At 43.4% G+C, this 19,535-nt stretch overlaps 1 protein-coding gene across 2 annotated transcripts in view; it reads left to right on the forward strand.

Moving 5' to 3' along the window:
- Positions 1 to 19,535, forward strand: part of LOC308383416 (cadherin-6-like) — a 72,504-nt gene that overhangs the window by 39,299 nt on the left and 13,670 nt on the right. For both annotated transcript variants that reach the window (XM_080861342.1, XM_080861343.1), the window contains exons 8-10: positions 8,945 to 9,081; positions 11,668 to 11,789; positions 18,400 to 18,517. In XM_080861342.1, coding sequence (XP_080717468.1) covers positions 8,945 to 9,081; positions 11,668 to 11,789; positions 18,400 to 18,517 — 377 coding nt within the window. The remainder of the gene's footprint in view (positions 1 to 8,944; positions 9,082 to 11,667; positions 11,790 to 18,399; positions 18,518 to 19,535) is intronic.

The raw sequence follows: 19,535 nt of genomic DNA on the forward strand, positions 1-19,535 counted from the left end.
CTGAACTCCTCCTCCTGCTGTTTAGATGTCCTGCCAACAAGTTTTTTCAAAAAGGTCTCAAAGACTTTGGAGTCAGACCTGTTACAGATCGTCAACTTTTCCTTAATGTCAGGTGTATTTCCAGAATCACTAAAAACTGCTGTAATCAAACCTATACTGAAAAAGGACAATCTTGACAAGACACAAATGAACAACTACAGGCCGATCTCAAATCTCCCGTTTTTAAGTAAGATCATTGAAAAAGCAGTTTCTCAACAGCTCAGTTACTTCTTAAAACAGAATAATTGCTACGATGCCTTCCAGTCAGGTTTTAGACAGAACCACAGCACTGAAACCGCTCTGACCAAAGTGTTTAATGACATATGTCTGAATACAGACAGTGGAAAAATGTCAGTCCTAGTTTTACTGGATCTCAGTGCAGCATTTGATACAGTTGACCACAACATATTACTCAAACGACTGGAGAACTGGGCAGGTCTTTCAGGAACTGTACTAAACTGGTTCAAAACATACGTAGAAAACAGGAAATACTTTGTATCAATAGGTAACTTCACATCTGAGCAGACAAGTATCACATGTGGAGTTCCCCAAGGTTCCATCTTGGGACCCCTTCTGTTTAACATCTACATGCTCCCACTGGCACAGATTATAAACAACAACAAAATAAACTATCACAGCTATGCAGATGACACACAAATATATATCACAATGTCACCAGGAGACCAAGGCCCTGTACAGGCTCTTGGTAAATGCATTGAGGAAATCAATGACTGGTTGTGCCACAATTTTCTCCAGCTAAACAAAAACAAAACTGAAGTAATAGTCTTTGGAGCCAAAGAAAAACGATTACAGGTCACCAGAGAACTTCAATCTATACATCTAAAAACCACAAACCAGGCGAGAAATTTGGGTGTAGTGATGGATGCAGACCTAAACTTAGAAAAACACATTAAGACAATAACAAAGTCAGCTTACTATCACCTCAAGAATATATCAAGGATAAAAGATCTGATGTCTCAACAGGACCTGGAAAAACTAGTCCATGCATTCATCTTTAGTAGGCTTGATTACTGTAACAGCATCTTTACAGGTCTACCTAAAAAATCAGTCAGACAACTACAGCTCATTCAGAACTCTGCTGCTCGAGTCCTCACTAAGACCAAAAAAGTGGACCACATCAGTCCAGCTCTGAGGTCTTTACACTGGCTGCCTGTCCGTCAGAGGATAGACTTTAAAGTTCTGATGCTGGCCTATAAAGCTCTGAATGGTTTAGGACCAAAATACATCAATGACCTCCTGACCCAGGATGAACCTTCCAGATCCCTCAGGTCATCTGGATCCGGTCTTTTATCAGTTCCCAGAGTCAGAACCAGACACGGAGAAGCTGCATTCAGCTTTTATGCTCCTTATATCTGGAACAAACTCCCAGAAAGCCTCAGATCAGCTGAAACACTCAGTTTATTTAAATCCAGGTTGAAGACTCACCTGTTCTCAGCTGCATTTGAATAAAGCACCAAATCCACACTTTTAAGCTTAAATTTCAAAACTTACATTTAACTACTGATTTTATCTACTGTTCTGATTTTATCTGTTTTGATTTTATATACTGTTGTTTGTTTGTTTGTTTGTTAATTAGTTAGTTAGTTTATTTGCTTGTTTTAATCAATTTTAAATCATGCTTTTTATTTGTTCTTGTTTCTAATGTCTCTGTAAAGCACTTTGAATCACCTTGTTGTTGAATTGTGCTATACAAATAAACTTGCCTTGCCTTGCCTTGCCTATATAGAACAACTTTATAGAATTATATTTGTTCACAGATGTTGGCAGCTGTCAGCGAATAGTTATCAGCTGTTTGGAAACAAAAAAAGACTTTTTATCCATAACAGCAAATGAACTGAACAACAGAAAATCCAAATGCTATTTATGGTCTCCTCACAACAATGATAAGAAAAATAAACTGGGCCAATATGGCATGTTTGTTAATACAGAGACACACATGTTAATGTGATCTCTGGTCTCCCACTCAGACACACAGGTCTCCCAGTGTCCAGCATTCAGACCTGAGGACTCATGTGAGAGAAAGTCTGCTCACACAGACATGTAGAGCCAAACACTGTCAATAAGGCCTCTGCAATGTTCTGAAGACAGTTAAACCTGTCAGGTAGTGACGTCTAGCAGGTGAACATGCAGCTCCATGAACACACGCACAGCTGTGGATTCCAGCTGCGTCTGTAGTTCTGCAAACTTTGACCCCACAGAGTGTAAATTCTGTCTCGATCTATGGATGTATCCGTGCATTTCCGTAGTGCTGATGCTGCGCTGAGCGGACAGTTCCTGCCAGCTAGCAACGTCCCTCTCACCGGTAGGCGAAGTTATTTTTAGCCAATTACAAGTTGAATCTGGTAGTTGGGGTTGTTAGCTAAGATACTGTCATTAAGAAGAGGCACAACTAATGTGTCTATGCGAGCTAATGTGCGATGTGCACCGCTGGCCCGGCCATTTATTTTTTTAATGCACCTTCTCAGATTAACTCACTGCGTGTCGTGCCCAGGGCTGGACTGGGACAAAAAAACAGCCCGGGCATTTTGACGAGAGACCGGCCCCCCAGGTATTAAAGCCATAAAGCCTTTGAATGAAAACAAATGCTGTTGTGACAGTGATGTACAGTCTTGTTGGTATATGTATGATTTCTATACATTTTACATCAGAGAAAAACTTTGGTTGTAAGATTCAGATAATTATTTATTAAAAGCATTTTAAATGAGAATAAAAAATAAAAGTGTGTGCCCCCCTCTCCCTGTTAATGCCCTACCTGCCCCCCTGGCAGAACTAGATCCGCCCCTGCACAGTTACCAGCTGTCAGCTACTTAGAAAAGGATCCTGGTGTTATTTGTCTCTCAGAAACAGTTCATAACTTCAACTCATCCATGTCACCTAAAAGGTAAACCTGTTTCTCCATCACCTGTTCAGCTCTGATGATTCAGTAAGGACATCTCCTGGTTTCATCTTCATGTTTCCCTCTCACCACATATCCAAACCAACATCATGACCAGCAGCTTTACAGCTGTGGCTCCAGCAAACATCAGCTGATACTAGAAATTAATATTAAATACATTCTAACAACAGCTGATCAAGCTTAAACGTGCTGCTGTTGTTTAGCGCGACATCCGCTGTTTCCTGTTTCTGGCACAAAGTGGGCGATAAATAAACAAGAGAGAAAAGCCGATCAGCTGATCATTGATCAGTTTCATGATTGAAGTAGAAACAGGAGAGAGAGGGAGAGAATGAGAGGAGAAGAGGCAGCTGTGCAGCGTTACGACAGAATAACTCCAGCTTTGTGTCTTTTTCAGCTCAAAACGAAACGCGTAATATTTTCTCTGAATACGAGACGATTCCATTTTTTACGGAACATTTGGCAACTCTACTAACTAACCTTATGAATAAAATAATGTTCACCATCAGTAACATCATAGCACCACCCAGCTGTATAGAAACTCCGTCATCCTAGCTAGCACGCAGCACGAGTTATTGTAACTGACAGTAAAAAGTCAGCACAACGAAAATAAACTCCACCTAAACGTGGTTCATATCTGACCCAGATAGACTGCAGGTCATAACTTCTTACCTGAAGTTCAGTTCACCTGATACTCGGACTGGCGGCCGCCTCGGGGCTCTCCTCCTCCTGCCTCCCCTTTCTCTCATCCACCTGCTGCCTCTGTGGAAGCTCTAAATAACTGAGTTATTTTTACACATCTGCCAGCATCTGGCCAATTCACCATCCCAGTATGCCCAATGGCCAGCTATGGCCGTGCCATCAGTTAACCCTTCGCGTGCCAGCTGTGGCGCGTGTGCCCAGGGTTGCCGACCCCTGAACTGCAGAGAGTGGAGCAGGCAGCAGTCTCTGTCGATCGGCTAGAACAGAAAATCCAGTCCAAGTTATTTCGACACTAGAAGACAGGTGAAGTACTACCTACAAATGATAACAATTTATTACTTTAAGATGAAGAAGTAAACCATGTTCCGGCTGTGTGAAGTGCGGCTAAACTACTGCATCTATGCAAGCACCTGCTATCTAAGCAAAGTCAAATTCAATCAATTACATTTCTAAATATAAACTTTCTGTAATACCTTTATGTATTCCTGGCAAAACAGTCGTACAGACTATACAAAGTCCATAAGCTGGTCTCCAGCATGTGATATGTGCTTCTGAAGAGCCTGATTTATTTGTTTTGGAGATTATGTATCAGAATTTCAGGAGCAGGACCACGCCTCCAAACACGCTCCTTCCTGTTGTCATCTATATAGGTTCCTCCAGTTCTGCAAGCTGATCATTCTTGTTTACGTGCCCCTCCCTCCCTCCTTGTTCTCAATTCTTTAACTTCTTCATTTCTATTTAGTGCATGAGGATCTTCCAGGCCTGGGAGCCGTCGCCAGTCCCCTTCAAGGCCTTCCCCAAACTGCAGCTCAATTCATGTCCAAGCTTCACCTTTACCTACTAAAATGCTGTCAAACCTCAAATGAGGAAGTGGGCCCAGCGAGTGAATTTAGAGATCCCATTCCTCCCTTTCATATACGCTGCACAGCTACCAGAACTTAAACACTTAAACAACCACCCGGAACGTTTTACGACGTTAGAAAGTTATCTTTTTGACACACACACACAAAATACAACTGACTCCCACGATGCCCCCTGCAAGCTACCAGACATTGTCCCTCTCCAGCTTCCTCCTCCAGGGTGGGGTAACCCTATCCCAGGGTAGGGTACACTGGTCCCTTGGTCTTATTTTATCTATAGCAGTGGTTCTTAACCTTGTTGGAGGTACCGAACCCCACCAGTTTCATATGCGCATTCACCGAACCCCTCTTTAGTGAATTTTTTTTTTTTTTTTTCAAATTCAAGACATAGATATGTTTTTTTACTGGTGCACAAAATGAGCCGTACATGAACATCACCTTGTTCAAAGAACAAAACCAACACAATGCATGAACTTACAACAAATTACATACCTGCAAATCAGTGTGACTTCTGCTGTTGCCTTTGAGAGACCAGTTCAGATATGCGTGGCTTCACCTTGGCAAGTGCCAGTCTCATGTCATTTTCACAGAAAAGTCTGTTCCTTTTCTTCGTTTTTATGTCCAGCATCGTCGAAAAGGATTGCTCGCAAAGATATGTTGTAACAAATGGTATAAAAAAAATCCAGGGCTTTCTTAGCAATAATTGGATACTTGTCCATTTGTCGACACCAAAACGTTGAGAGTGTTGTTGTTCTGAAGAGTTGCTGTTGAACCTGGCTCTGCTGAATTTCAATGATTTCATCAAGGTATTCATCATTGACATCTGCTGTCTCAACAGCAAACGTGAACGGCTGTCTCACCCATGCTGGATATGACTCTCTTGTAGGGAAATATCTGTCGAGAGACTTTGCAAGCTCATCTAAGTGCGTTGCAATTGTTTGCTTCAGTTCCGTGGATACAGAAACATCTCCGATTCCAGACACATCTTCGACCTTACTTACACAGTTGTCCAGAAGGGGGAAGTTTGCAAAGTTGTTGTTCTCTGTTCGTCGTTTCCATAACGTTAGCTTTTTTTGAAAAGCCTTCAGGTGTTCTTCCGCTTCTATGATATTGACTCCACCACCCTGCATCTGCTGATTGAGATGATTGAGAGCTGCGAATATATCAGCCATGTACGCTAAAATGAGAATGAACTCAGGATTTTTGAAGCAATCTGCATGACAGTGTTGGTGCTCTTGCAAAAACAGGGCTAATTCCACACGCATGGCAAAAACACGATTCAGCACCTGTCCCCGGGACAACCACCGAACATTAGAATGGTACAGAAGTACCTCGAATTCAGAGCCCATTTCTTTACACTGAAGATGCGGTGCCTCAGAGCACTATTTCGCACATAGTTCACACATTCCACCACGGTTTTTAATACTTCTGCCATTTTTGGAGGCAAGGTTTTTGTTGCCAATGCATGCCTGTGCAAAATACAATGAGTCACAATGATGTGTGGTGCATCGGCTTTTACTAGCGCACCAAAACCAGAGTTTCTTCCCAGCATGACGGGAGCTCCGTCTGTACAAACTGCAGAAACCATGTCCCATGAAAGATTGTTGTCTCCGAAGAAGTCATCCACAAGCTTCTTCACATCGGCTGCCTTAGTTGTTGTTGTAAGAGGCTTACAAAATAAAAAATCTTCTTTTATCATGTCATCTTTCACATAGCGCACAAAAACAGTAAGCTGGCTTAGATTAGCAACGTCTGTGCTCTCATCGAGCTGAAGGCTGAATTTTGCCGGGCTTGAAATCAGATCGGCGACTACTTGAGCCAAGATGTCTTTACTCATGTCTTCTATTCTGTCACTGACGGTGTCATTTGAAAGAGGAATTTGTGATAATTTACCTTCGGCCGCTGTTCCAAGTATCAGATTTGCCATCTTTAACGCGGCTGGTTTCACGAGTGTTTCACCAATGGTGTGTGGCTTGCCCTGCTTTGCGATCAGGTAAGCAACTTCGTACGATGCTGTGAGGATCGGTTTGTTAACGGGTACAAATCCAAGAGCAGGCAGAGTGGGCCTTTCATCGAATCTGGCTCTCTTCACCTTGAATTCAGCAAGTGTTGTGTTCTTGTATTCCCCGTCTCCATGCAGCTTCAAGAAGTGTTCCTTTAGTTTTGCCGGTGCGAGACTAGAGTTGCTCAACTTGGCGTTGCAAATCATGCAGATAGGACGCTCACTCCCATCACGTTCCGTGATACATGTAAATCCATACTGTACATATTCGTCCAACCCCTTTCTTTTTTTGCCCGACATAGTTAGTATGGATTAAAATGTTAAAAAAAAAATCACGTGAAGTACTACCACGACATTCACATGTTGACTACTGCGCGCGCTACATTCCCCGCAGGCCTGATTGGCCAAGCAGTGTAGCATGATCGTCTGCAGCCAGTGATGGCCAGAAGGGGGCGTGTCATCACAAATTTACAAGATAATTCGGGCGTGGCTGGACCTCTGCGACCTCCGCAGTGGAGGCTCTGCCGAACCCCTGAGACCGACTCACCGAACCCCTAGGGTTCGATCGAACCCAGGTTAAGAACCACTGATCTATAGGGTTTGGGTGGCAGCCAGTGCTGCCCGATTCCCATCTATCAATGCTGGGTAGTGTCTGAGTTCGAGAGATAATGGCTAGATATAGTCGGACACACCTCAACACATGGCTTGTCTCTGGAACCAGACTCTGTTCCAGTATGAAGTTGCCCACAGTGAGAGGCGACAGACAAGAGTGGGCAAACCACAGTGTGTACAAAGCGACAGCATGAACGAGAATACAGATCAATGATCAAATTTATAATCGTATCATCAGATCTGGGGCCATGAATTATGGACAGCTGAGTAAAGAGAGTGCCTGAGCTGTCAACTGATCACCACTTGGTGGTGAGTTGGATCAGGGGAAGGGGGAAGATTCTGGACAGACCCGGCACACGCAAACATAAAGTGAGGGTGTGCTGGGAAAGTCTGGCAGGCCTTTGACAGCACCTGAGGGAGGCTGAGGACTCTGAATGGGGACTGTGCCTGTCATGGTGGTAATCCCCAAGCCAGACATCACAGGACAACAGAGGTGAAGAGAGCTGTCAAGCTGAAGGAGGAGTCATTGGGCTGGATTAGCTTGTGGGACTTCGGAGGCAGCTGATAGGTACCTACAGGTCAAGTGGAACCCGACTTGGGCGGTACCCGAAACAAAAACCCAGGTGTGGGAAGAGTTCAGTCAGACTGTGGAACAAGAATTTTAGATAGCCTTGAAATATTTTTAGCAAATCGTCAGGAGACTGATGAGCGGAAAGCAGTGCTCCAGTGACACAGTGTACAGTGGAAGTGGGCTGCTGGTGACTTCAGCTGAGGATATAGTCAGGCAGTGGATAAAAGACTTAACCCCACTGACACACCTTCAGTGTGGGAAGCAGAGTCCGGGGACTAGAGGGAAGACTCGCCCATCAAGGGAGCGAGGCCACTGAGGTAGTTAACCACCGGTCGGGGGGGTTCCCGCAGGCGATACGGTCTCTCAATCACACCCCCACACAGTACTGACCCACACATACAGTTCTTACACACACACTGGACTTTCTGGACTTTGGTTTTGCACAACACTGGTCACTATATTCTTCATTTCCGGTTAATACTTGTACAGCTGCTGTTATTGTGTATATATTTATTTATATTTAGATTTCTTCATACATTCTTATATAGTTCTATATTGTGTATTTTGTTGTACAGTTATTTTATTTTCAACTTTAATTTATATATTTATCTTTATCTTATTCTTCCCAGTTAAATTTACCCTTCATTCTAATTTGTGTTGTACAGTTATTTCATTTTTAACCTTAATTTATATTTTATTCCTTCCTAGTTAAATTTACCCTTTTTAATTTTTCATATTTATTTCCTATCTTATTCATAGCCTTTTCCTTTTTTGTTTCCTTTAGGTCACGAGCAGTTGTCCAAGCATTTCACTACATATCGTACTGTGTATGACTGTGTACGTGACAAATAAAATTTGAATTTGAATTTGAAATTTGAATTTCCTTGAGTTCCTGTTTCTATGGCAACCAGTATTTGTTATTCATCGTCAGAAGTTCAGAGACTGCCGGAGAAACATTTGTAAGTAATACAGCGTATAAACAGCACGCTCGGGCTACTGGTACAGCAGCATATTAACACTGCTGTGGGAGCAAAATACCTTTAGTTGCTTTAAGATTTTGAATTTTAGCACATCTCCACAGTGTGACACTTTTTACCTGGTTCCCTCCGTCAGAGATTGATCCATTATGCTCCCTGCTGCGCTGGCTTCTTGACAGGGCGGCACAGAGAGGACGAGGCTATAGGTCATCCCACCACCTGACTCAACTTAACGTTTTCTCACCTTCTCTCTGTCTCACTTGTTAGTTACTCCATCGACCGCCGCACTGACAGGGGCCACCTCTTCAACGTCTATCCGATGAATGGATCTGTGTTCCTGCTCAAAAGCCTGGACAGAGAGACGACTGCATGGCATAATATTTCAGTTGTTGCCACAGAGCTGAGTAAGTCCAGCAGGGTCTGGGACTGTCTGCACTGCTCATGTGATATATTGATAAAGAGTAAAACTGTTAGAGGAGAGGCAGTAGAGCACAGTCTGCCATGGAGGGGTTCAACAACAAGAATCAGACCCCGGAGTATAGCACACTGAATGGGCTGATTGGAAGTTAAACCACAAAGTTTGCACATTTACAAATAAATGAACATGTTGCTCTCATTTTAATGGAGAGAGATAATATCTAGAACAAACATATTACACATTACAAAACACTGAAAGATGAATTGCGTGTCATTGGGTGAAATAAATATTCGATGCCCAAACAAAGTATGACTTAGTACCTGGTGGAGAAAGCGCTGCTGAAAAGCCCAGCGGTAAGATATTTTATGTAGTTGGCCTGCACACATGTCAGGAGGGGTTTTGGCTCACTCCACTTTACAGACACTCTCTTAATACTTTATGTTGCTTGGCCGCTGCTTAGCATTTTCCATAAGATTGAGGTTTGGAGACTGGCCAGGCCCCCCCATAACCTTAATGTTAGCCACTCATTTGTCTTGGTTCTATATTTTGAGCCGTTGTCATGCTGGAAGACCCATCCATGACCTGTCTTCAGCATTGTGGCTGAGGGAAGGAGGTTCTCATTGCAGATTTATGGTACATGGGACCGTCCGTTGGTCCCTCTATCCTGTGGCATTAGTAGAAGAGCAACACAACACTTATTCCTAAACCTTCTCTGAATCATTTAGATGTTCAATGGCAAGTTTAATACAAGCTCTGTTTTCTTAAATCTATCTGCAAATTGGACAGATTGCATTTTATGAAAAAACATTGACAACATCATTTAGTCTAATCAGCAGTTGCCACATGATTATCTTTATTGAAGTGATGTGAGGGTGTGAGTATTTAAAGGTTGTTCTGTTATTCAAGATGGCTTCAATGTCAAAATGTAGCTTTTTCATTGGTTCCCCCTAAATATTTTTTAAAACACTGATCACAAATCTGGCCATTTTTAAAAATCTCTTTTCGTATCCAAAGCTTTCTCCTTTTTAGAACTCAAAGAAATGTGTTGCCCTTGCCCGAACCAGTCCATTTACCAGCTCCCATGCCTGTATATGTGACATCTTGAACAGGGGGACCTTGCGGGTACTATTATAAAATGGCCTGCATTTGTATAGCGCTTTTCTAGTCCCTAAGGACCCCAAAGCGCTTCACACTACATTCAGTCATTCACCCATTAACACACACATTCACACACTGGCGATGGCAAGCTACATATTATAAGACATTATAACATAGCCTTCGTAAAGCACACAGCATCATCAAGGACCACAGCCACCCAGCACATCAGCTGTTCTCCTTGTTACCATCTGGCAGACGTTACAGGAGTCTGTCTGCTCGGACTACAAGACTTTGAACAAGAAAAACAGTTTTGTTTTTACCACCGTACGACACCTCAAGCACAACACTTAAACACACACAACACAGCACTCAGAAGCTACCTGCAGCTTCACAAGTACTCTGTTTAATCTGCACTGGTCACTCCACTTTATTGTCATTGATATTTATATTTAAAAAGTGCAATACTGTGATTTTCTGCTGCTCATTCCTGTGCAATGTCCCATCTGCCCTCCCGTCATATTTCTTTTCAAGATTTTCTTATTTAATCACTAGTGTACATATATTTATATTTATAGATACATATATATTTAGTCATCTTTTCTCTTTTACCACGTCTCTAATATTTTGCTCCTTACTATTTTTCTATTATTTTCCATCCATCCATCCATCCATTTTCATCCGCTTTGTCCGGGGCCGGGTCGCGGGGGCAGCAGCCTAAGCAAAGAGGCCCAGACCTCCCTCTCCCCAGCCACCTCCTCCAGCTTATCCGGGGGAATACCAAGGCGTTCCCAGGACACGCTGGAGAGATATAATCTCTCCAGCGTGTCCTGGGTCTGCCCCGGGGCCTCCTCCCGGTGGGACATGCCTGGAACACCTCACCCAGGAGGCGCCCAGGGGGCATCCTTGTCAGATGCCCGAACCACCTCAGCTAATAAAATAATAGAACCACCAGGTGGAGGTGGTTCTATTATTTTATTTTATTATATTTTATTATATTTTCTCCTACTGTATCATGCTGCAGAGTGACTGCTGCTCGTCAAACACATTTCATTGCAATGTTGACCCTGTGCTAACTTGCATATGACAAAAAAAATAAAACTGAAAACATACCAGTGGTGTTCTTAGTGACTGCAGTCCCAACTGTGAGATTGTTTTAAGTGTATTCTCTCTGAAGACACAAGTATAGAAATATCGCCCACCTGCCCCATTCAGTGTCTGTTATAGATGATGTCTTACAGAGTCTCATTACTTCTGATCATGGGAGGAGTTTTAAAATCCTCTTCATGTTTTTCTTTAGTTTTGATCAAATTTTCACCTTCTCTCTATATGCTGCACTGGATACAGCAGAGATGACAATAAAGTTTACTTTGAATATAAGCTTGGTGAAGCTGTTACATACAGACGGTTGTGAAGGTACTGGAAAAGTTGCAAAACCCCAAAGTGACAGATGTTTTTGTGCTTTCTGTGCCTCCAGATAATCCCCGTCAGAGCAGCAGCGTCAGTGTCTACATCCGTGTGCTGGACATCAATGACAATGCTCCCATGTTTGCCACTGTGTACGAAACCTTTGTCTGTGAGAAAACCAAGGCTGGCCAGGTACTCACATACTTCATGTGTTAGCTCACTGTGTGCTCTGGTGGCATCTTACTGACTTCAAAGCCTGATTAGAGCAGAGCGGTCCCAGAGCTGTATAAAGACTAGTGACTGAGCATCCAAAATGACACCTTACAGCTCTGCCTAATTTTTATATAAAACAGATGTTGCTATAATGATGGCACCCATTGGTTAGTGTGTTGTAATCTGACTGTGAAACAAAGAACGGCTACAAACCTGAGACTAGTGACTGTCACAACGGGACTGAACGGACTCATGCACAGGCTCTGAATTGAGAACACAAGAATCTTTATTCACAGCAACACCAGGTGATCTATTTACAAAGTGGGGGAATGACGGGCTCCGGGGATCCACACATGAACGGGGGGAAAGACGCTGGAAGTCCACACACACTCCGTCCATGCTCCACGCCTCACGCTCCTCCTCATACTCCACAGAAAACACGATAGCTCACTCCAAACCTCACACACTCAATGGCTCAGGTAACACAGGGGTCGGTCCAGGGAATCTGTTCACAGAAACACGAAGGGAAGATCTCTGGGAAAACACAGGAGTAAACTGAGCTGGGTTTACACTGACGAGAGTCGGCAACGGTCCAGCGATGAGAAACACAGAGCTGCCATCTTATAAAGGGACTGGAACACTGTCGGGTGATGAGCCACAGGTGTGTGATTGCGACCAGGTGCGTGGGCCAAGGGCAGGAGCCCACGGGTGAGCTCTGCCCAGGCAGAGGGAGGAGGGAAAGAGAGGGAGGGAGAGAGCAGGAACAAAAGCAAAACAAACACATGTAGCCATACTGAGCCGAGCGGGTAGGCACAGGGTCCCTGACGGTGACTGAGTGACTGGTTTCATCAGGAAGTCTTCACTAAAGCCATAAATCGAAGGGTGGTTTTCCCCCTGCTCTCCAGAACAGAAGCGTCAGTCACTTCTTCATCTTTGGGACTCATCTTTGCCTCAGTCTTTTGTACACAGTCTGTGGTTGTATTTGAACAAAGACCGAGATGGGGCGCTGTCTTGGCTCATGTTAGCTGCTAGTAGTGGAGCTTGAGTGATTGTTGTCAGTGTGATGATCACAGCAGCAAAGATGCCCCTGTGTGCACACAGAGGATGGGTCTTTTGATTTAACCTCTGCTGGTGTCTTTTCACTCAGCCATCTGACTATTTCACACTGTTTTCATTGTTAACAACAGACCAGGAAACAAACGCACAAGAGAAGAGCAGACAATGACAACAAGTCAGCTATTTCATTACAACCTGCTTTAAACGCAGGTCATTTTCAGAGACATTCTCTGATTAACCTGACGGCAGAGGAGATGTAGAAAAGCTGCTAGTTGTTACCTCAGGTGACCCAGCAGGGCTGCACTGAAAGGAAACATGTATTAGATTTGAAATAAACACAACAATCAGGTACAAGCACTAAAATAGGCTCTGGCTCCATAGTTATGTCCTATTGTAGGGCTGATATTCGGCTTGTGTTGAAGGGATTGATTGGGGCGTAACATTTAAGCAGTTTTCATTTGTCAGTCCTCGTAACAATCACTGCATGCACACTGTGTGCTTGTAGATATCGAGTAAGCTTCTTCAAAGGTCCTTGAATGTGAGCACAAAAAATAAATGCTGGTTGTGGAATAAAATTTAAGTCACTAAAGTTTCTACTCTGAAAGCAAGTGGCAGAAAAATACACATTCAGATCGTGACAGGTTTTAATAACTGACTGGGTGGAAAAATCACAGACACACTTCCTTTCACATGTTTCACATGTTTTCTGTTTAAATGATGAACATTTCACAGACAGTCATTTTCATGTTGACCTCTCAGTACGACTGAGATCAGACGGTGGGCTTGTTTACAGTCTGCCTCATAATCAGAATGATGTGTCGGTCAGCAATGTTCAGCGATATCAGATGTCTCAGCTGCAAGTGATAGAAAATAATTATTTAGGCCCAGTTCATGCTGCCAGTTAAAGTGAGGCAGCGGATCCTTAGCGTGCCCTTGGATGGTAACAGAAATGTGATGAGTGTTTACACTGTCCAGATTTATCAGCTGTTTATGAAAAATGGCAAATTCTGGAGTCGGTCCTGTAGGCTGCTGATAAACACATAACCATGAGTGCAACACACAGACATGATCCTCATAACAGGCATGTTGTATGACACTAGCTCAGTGTGGACCGGCCTCCCAAACCTCTCAGAGGTTGTGCTAGTCTGCCCAGAGCAGGTGGCACTGTACTTATGTGTAGTGATGGGCTTTTATGAGTAAATTGCAGGACATGAAAAGTTCCAGAAAGGCTAGACTGAGCACATAATCCCCTTTTAGCATAAAACAGAAGAGCACTGTGATTGCATGAAGTCAGCTTTTATTATGACAGCAACATTTAACTGGGTTTGATCAGTAAACATGGATAATTATAAGTAATAACTTGTTTGGAAGCACTGGTGTCCCCAACCACCACACTAACTTTAGCATTTAGTATAGACTTAGTATGTTTTCTCAACAAAAACAATGAAATTGAATGTTTTATGCAGCACTAGATGTAACTGTACTACTACACTCAACATGATTTATCACACAGTGTGTGTATCAAATGTATTAGTGATTAAAGTGTGATAGCTTAAAAGTGCACGTAAGGCGTGTGCACATTTCTGCAGCTGAGAAACTGAGCACTGGGGTTCTTCTTTAAGCTCATGTGCCATATTGTACATCTAACATCACACAAGAGTTAACAGGGTCACAAATCTGTATGTGCCCACACACACACACACACACACACACACACACACACACACACACACACACACACACACACACACACACACACACACACACACACATACATTAAGTATAACACAACAAATCTAGATCCAAGTCTCCCACAAAGTTGATTCTGTTCATCTGGACGTTTTTAGTGGAAGAAATGTTTTGTAACTCATTGAAGTGACGTCTTCAGTCTCAGCTGACTGCAGGTTTCCAACCTTATAAACAGGACATTTGTATAATGACTGAAACCAGCACCACTAAGGAACAATGGGCTGGGAGGTCATTTTAACCCACTTTGGTAAAGACTGCCTAACGCTAGTACGTGAGTACAAGCAAACAGCTTGGGTGGCTACAGGAGCCGCCTGAGATTCAGCCTCACATACAGAAGATGCAGGATTTACTCCTACAAGTCTGCAAATGAGCTCATCAGTTAAGAGCATCCGAGCAACTAAAATCCTCCAGATTTTGCTGCCGCTGGTCCTCTTACAACTCTGGGGTTCTGCCATACTTTCGTCCTTTAATCTCTCAGCCTATTCATCTGTCCATCAGTGTTAATCATTGATTTTTGTTCCACACAGAACCTCCAGTGCTTCCCTCAGACTCTTTGCTGTATTTGTTGCACTTGTGCATGTTTGCAGTACTGCCACTAATCTGTATTAAACCCTTTAATCTCTCAGCTAGTAATTCTCATTCAAGAAAATAAGACTAGTTAAACAAAATACTTACATGCAGTCACAATAACTAACTGCACCTGTGGATGAACAGCAGTTACCCAGGACCAACACATATGGGTACACACGTGTGTGTGTATATAGCTTTATGCAATAAGACTACACGCCTTTGGAGTGGGAGTCGTGGGTTCCACTCCCCACCAGGGCGTCTGTATGCCCCAGTCCCAAGTGTGATGGGAGAAGGATCGTTGGTGTCAGCGGAACTGAAAGATGGTCTTGGTAACTGGCTACGGCGGATCCATGTTTCAAGCTTGGCCATGATCCTGAGTGAAGTAACCTCTGAGAATCTACTAGATGATGTGAATGCAGCACCGAGACTAACCAGCTTATCTAACAAGTGAAAGAGACATCGATTCACTGATCTACAGCAAGGACATTGGAATGTCATTCAGATTGGAGAAGTATAGTCAGATGGTAACGAAGAGAGGAAAGGTAGTCAGAACTGAGGGGATCGAACTACCAAAGGCAACAGTGCAGACATCGAGGACAGCTACAAGTACCTGGGAATCCCACAGGCAAACGGGAACCACCAAGAGGTCACTAGGAAAGCTGCAGCCACCAAGTACAACCATTAATCTGTATTAAAGCCTTTAATCTCTCTGCTAGTATTTCTCATTTAACAAAATAAGACTAGTTAAAGAAAAATACACACATAAATACACACATCTCTCAGCTGACTCCTCAGGACCTGCCTGACCTGCAGAGGGTCAGGCAGGTCCTGAGGAGTCATCTGAACGGTAAGAACAAGATCCAGGCTACCAACACCTACACACTGCCCATGATCAGGTACCCTGCTGGGATAATAAGCTGGCCAAAGGTGGAGATAGAAGCCGCTGACATCAAGATGAGGAAGATCCTTACCATGCATGGAGGGTTTCACCCCACGTCCAGCACCCTGAGGCTGTACGCTAAGCGGAAGGAAGGGGGCCGGGGACTGGTGAGTGTCAGCACCACAGTCCAGGATGAGACAACGAACATCCAAGAATACATTGGGAAGATGGCCCCAACTGACCGAGTGCTCAGTGAATACCTCAGGCAGCAGAAACCAAAGAATGATGAGGAAGAGGAGAAACCATCATGGAAGGACAGGCCCCTGCACGGTATGTACCACCGGCAGATAGAGGAGGTGGCTGATATCCAGAAATCCTACCAGTGGCTGGACAAAGCTGGACTGAAAGACAGCACAGAGGCACTAATCATGGCAGCACAAGAACAAGCTCTGAGCACAAGATCCATAGAGGCTGGGGTCTATCACACCAGGCAAGACCCCAGGTGCAGGCTGTGTAAAGATGCCCCAGAGACAATCCAGCACATAACAGCAGGGTGCAAGATGCTAGCAGGCAAGGCATACATGGAACGCCATAACCAAGTGGCCGGCATAGTGTACAGGAACATCTGTGCCGAGTATAACCTGGAAGTCCCGAGGTCAAAATGGGAGATGCCCCCAAGGGTGGTGGAGAATGACCGAGCTAAGATCCTGTGGGACTTCCAGATACAGACGGACAAAATGGTGGTGGCTAACCAACCGGACATAGTGGTGGTAGACAAACAGAAGAAGACGGCCGTAGTGATCGATGTAGCGGTTCCGAATGACAGCAATATCAGGAAGAAGGAACACGAGAAGCTGGAGAAATACCAAGGGCTCAGAGAAGAGCTCGAGAGGATGTGGAGGGTGAAGGTAACGGTGGTCCCCGTGGTAATCGGAGCACTAGGTGCGGTGACTCCCAAGCTAGGCGAGTGGCTCCAGCAGATCCCGGGAATAACATCGGAGATCTCTGTCCAGAAGAGCGCAGTCCTGGGAACAGCTAAGATACTGCAGGACGCTCAAGCTCCCAGGCCTCTGGTAGAGGACCCGAGCTTGAAGGAGAGACCGCCCGCAGGGTGGAGAGGGGAATTTTTAAAAATACATTTGTATATCTTGGTCTTGTTTTGTTTGGTCCATACAAGCCAATGATACAATAGCACTTAGTTTAAAGAGCAGGCAGTTCACCCACACGTTAAAGGTTATTTGACAGAATTATTATTACATGCACAGCATTTTTATCCCACATTATAAGACCATATGATTCTAAGCTTGTAACAGCTACAAGCTTAGAATCATTTATAGAAACAAATTATCTATCTGCCCTGCTAGAACATTGTATATCTGGAAGTTTAAGACAATATAGACCCTTCCATTCAGTGAGGTCTCCTTTTCACACAGAAGTAACAGAACTCTCTATTTCACTATTAGTATATTAACATGTTATATGTTCATTCAGTATGTTAAACCCACAGCACACGTTATACTCATAGTTTTTGAATTGGTTTCAGCCTGAAATTCATCGAAACTGCATGAAGCTGTGTCGGCTTCTGTTGCCTTACACCGATTCTCCACCCAAAATCTATCTTTGGAGTATGAAACTCTCCGACCCTGCAGACTTGAAAGGTAGCTGTGGAACGTTGGTGTCATGCTGCTACACAGTGAACAGCAGCTGTTCACAGATTGATTTCAGCTACAATGGATGTCAACAGTGGCAAGTGTACACTGTTGGATAAAACATATCAAAACCAAGAAAGGTCTCAGATTACAGCTGTAGAATAATCTCCTCTCTTCATTGAAATTCTCCACATGAAATTTCCCACTCGTGGGACTAATAAAGGTATCTTATCTTAAACTCGGTGTGATCCTACATTTGTTGTTTTCCTAACATAAAGTTAAATACTCTGCTTTTGTGTCCTGCTGTTACATTTTCAAAGCAGGAAGCAGGTATGTAGCTACATTTGAATATAAATTGGTGAGTAAAGACATTAGAATACCAAAAAGAAAACAGCTTACTTCCAAAGAAGGAAAGGTTCATTAGTGCTGCTGTTAAAGTGTAAAGCAGCAGCAAAAGTCTAAATGGAGGTATCAAGTATTTGTTTTATTTGTTGTGTGTGATTCGGTAAGCTAACCACTGTTTCCTGTTCTTTTTCAAAGTGCTGTTTAATCGACTGCTGTTGCTGACAGAGATATTGATGTAGCACAGGCAGCAATGAGCCTGATCTATCTAAGCTGCTCACTTTGGCAGCTTTACAGACTCCACCATGATGCTCGTGTTGATCAATGTTGATGTCTCTGGCAGCGGATCCAGACAGTGAGTGCTGTTGATGCTGATGAGCCATCATCCGGACACAAGTTTGCCTTTAGTCTGGCTCCAGAGGAGACTCACCACAGAAATTTCAGCGTCAGAGACAATGGAGGTAGGTGATCTGACACAATTATTCAAACTTGATTCTTGGGTATTATTTACTTAAATTGCATGAAACAAAAACTAAACCAAAATATTTTAGTAATGTAGGAAAAAATGCATAAAAACAATTTAAACGAATACAATGATATTTTTGCCTTAACTTGTTACTGATGAAGCATTTCATTTTCTTATAACAGTTGAAACTGAGAGACATACAGTGTAGGGCTCCTTGGGTTAGCCGCTCAGTCTACACCAAGGACCAAATCATATTTGTTCTGATTACTGTTGAATCCACATTGCAATTATGTGAGTGCACCAAAGAGCTTTACTTGACATGCCCACATCTGCCTCTGCCTCGGCTTGAGATTGATGGTAGCTGGGTGAGCATCTATCAATGCAGCACAGGTTGATTGATGTTAATCGTAGATATACATTTGAAGAGATGCTGCTCTTCATTGCATGAACACAGCCACCACCAGGGGAGCCAACTCAGATAATGCACGTACATCTGTTGAAGCAGAGGTCTATACTGACTTCATCATAACTTACTGCATTTTAAACCAGTGTTTAAATGGTTTGACTTATAACCCTTTACTCTAAACCATAATTCAGTCAGGCAGCTCATACTTGAATTGTTTTTGGCAGAACACAATTAAAGTTTGGCACCTATCATTCACAGCTTTTGCAATACGCATACAAATTGTGAATAATTAAATACCCCCATGAGGGTAAAGATAGATATCAATGTGATGGAGAGGCCAGCACTGCAGGGAGAGGTGGGAAAATGTGCAGCTTAGATCAATGTGAAGTTTTTCTATCATTTTACACAAACGTTCTGATCAGATCAGATCTGGTGTCTGGTTTTGTACAATGAAACTTTTGACAGCAGTCTTTTTCGCAGCTGCATATTGAATAAATGAAATAAACAGAAGAGAAAGGACCAGTGAGGTTGACCTATATACAGGCAGCACACAAATGCTGGTTTTCCAGTGAGTACAGAGCTTGTATTTACAGTGAATAAAGGTGAC

Source organism: Rhamphochromis sp. 'chilingali', assembly GCF_963969265.1.
Source record: "Rhamphochromis sp. 'chilingali' genome assembly, chromosome: 16".
NCBI classification, from domain to species: Eukaryota; Metazoa; Chordata; class Actinopteri; order Cichliformes; family Cichlidae; genus Rhamphochromis; species Rhamphochromis sp. 'chilingali'.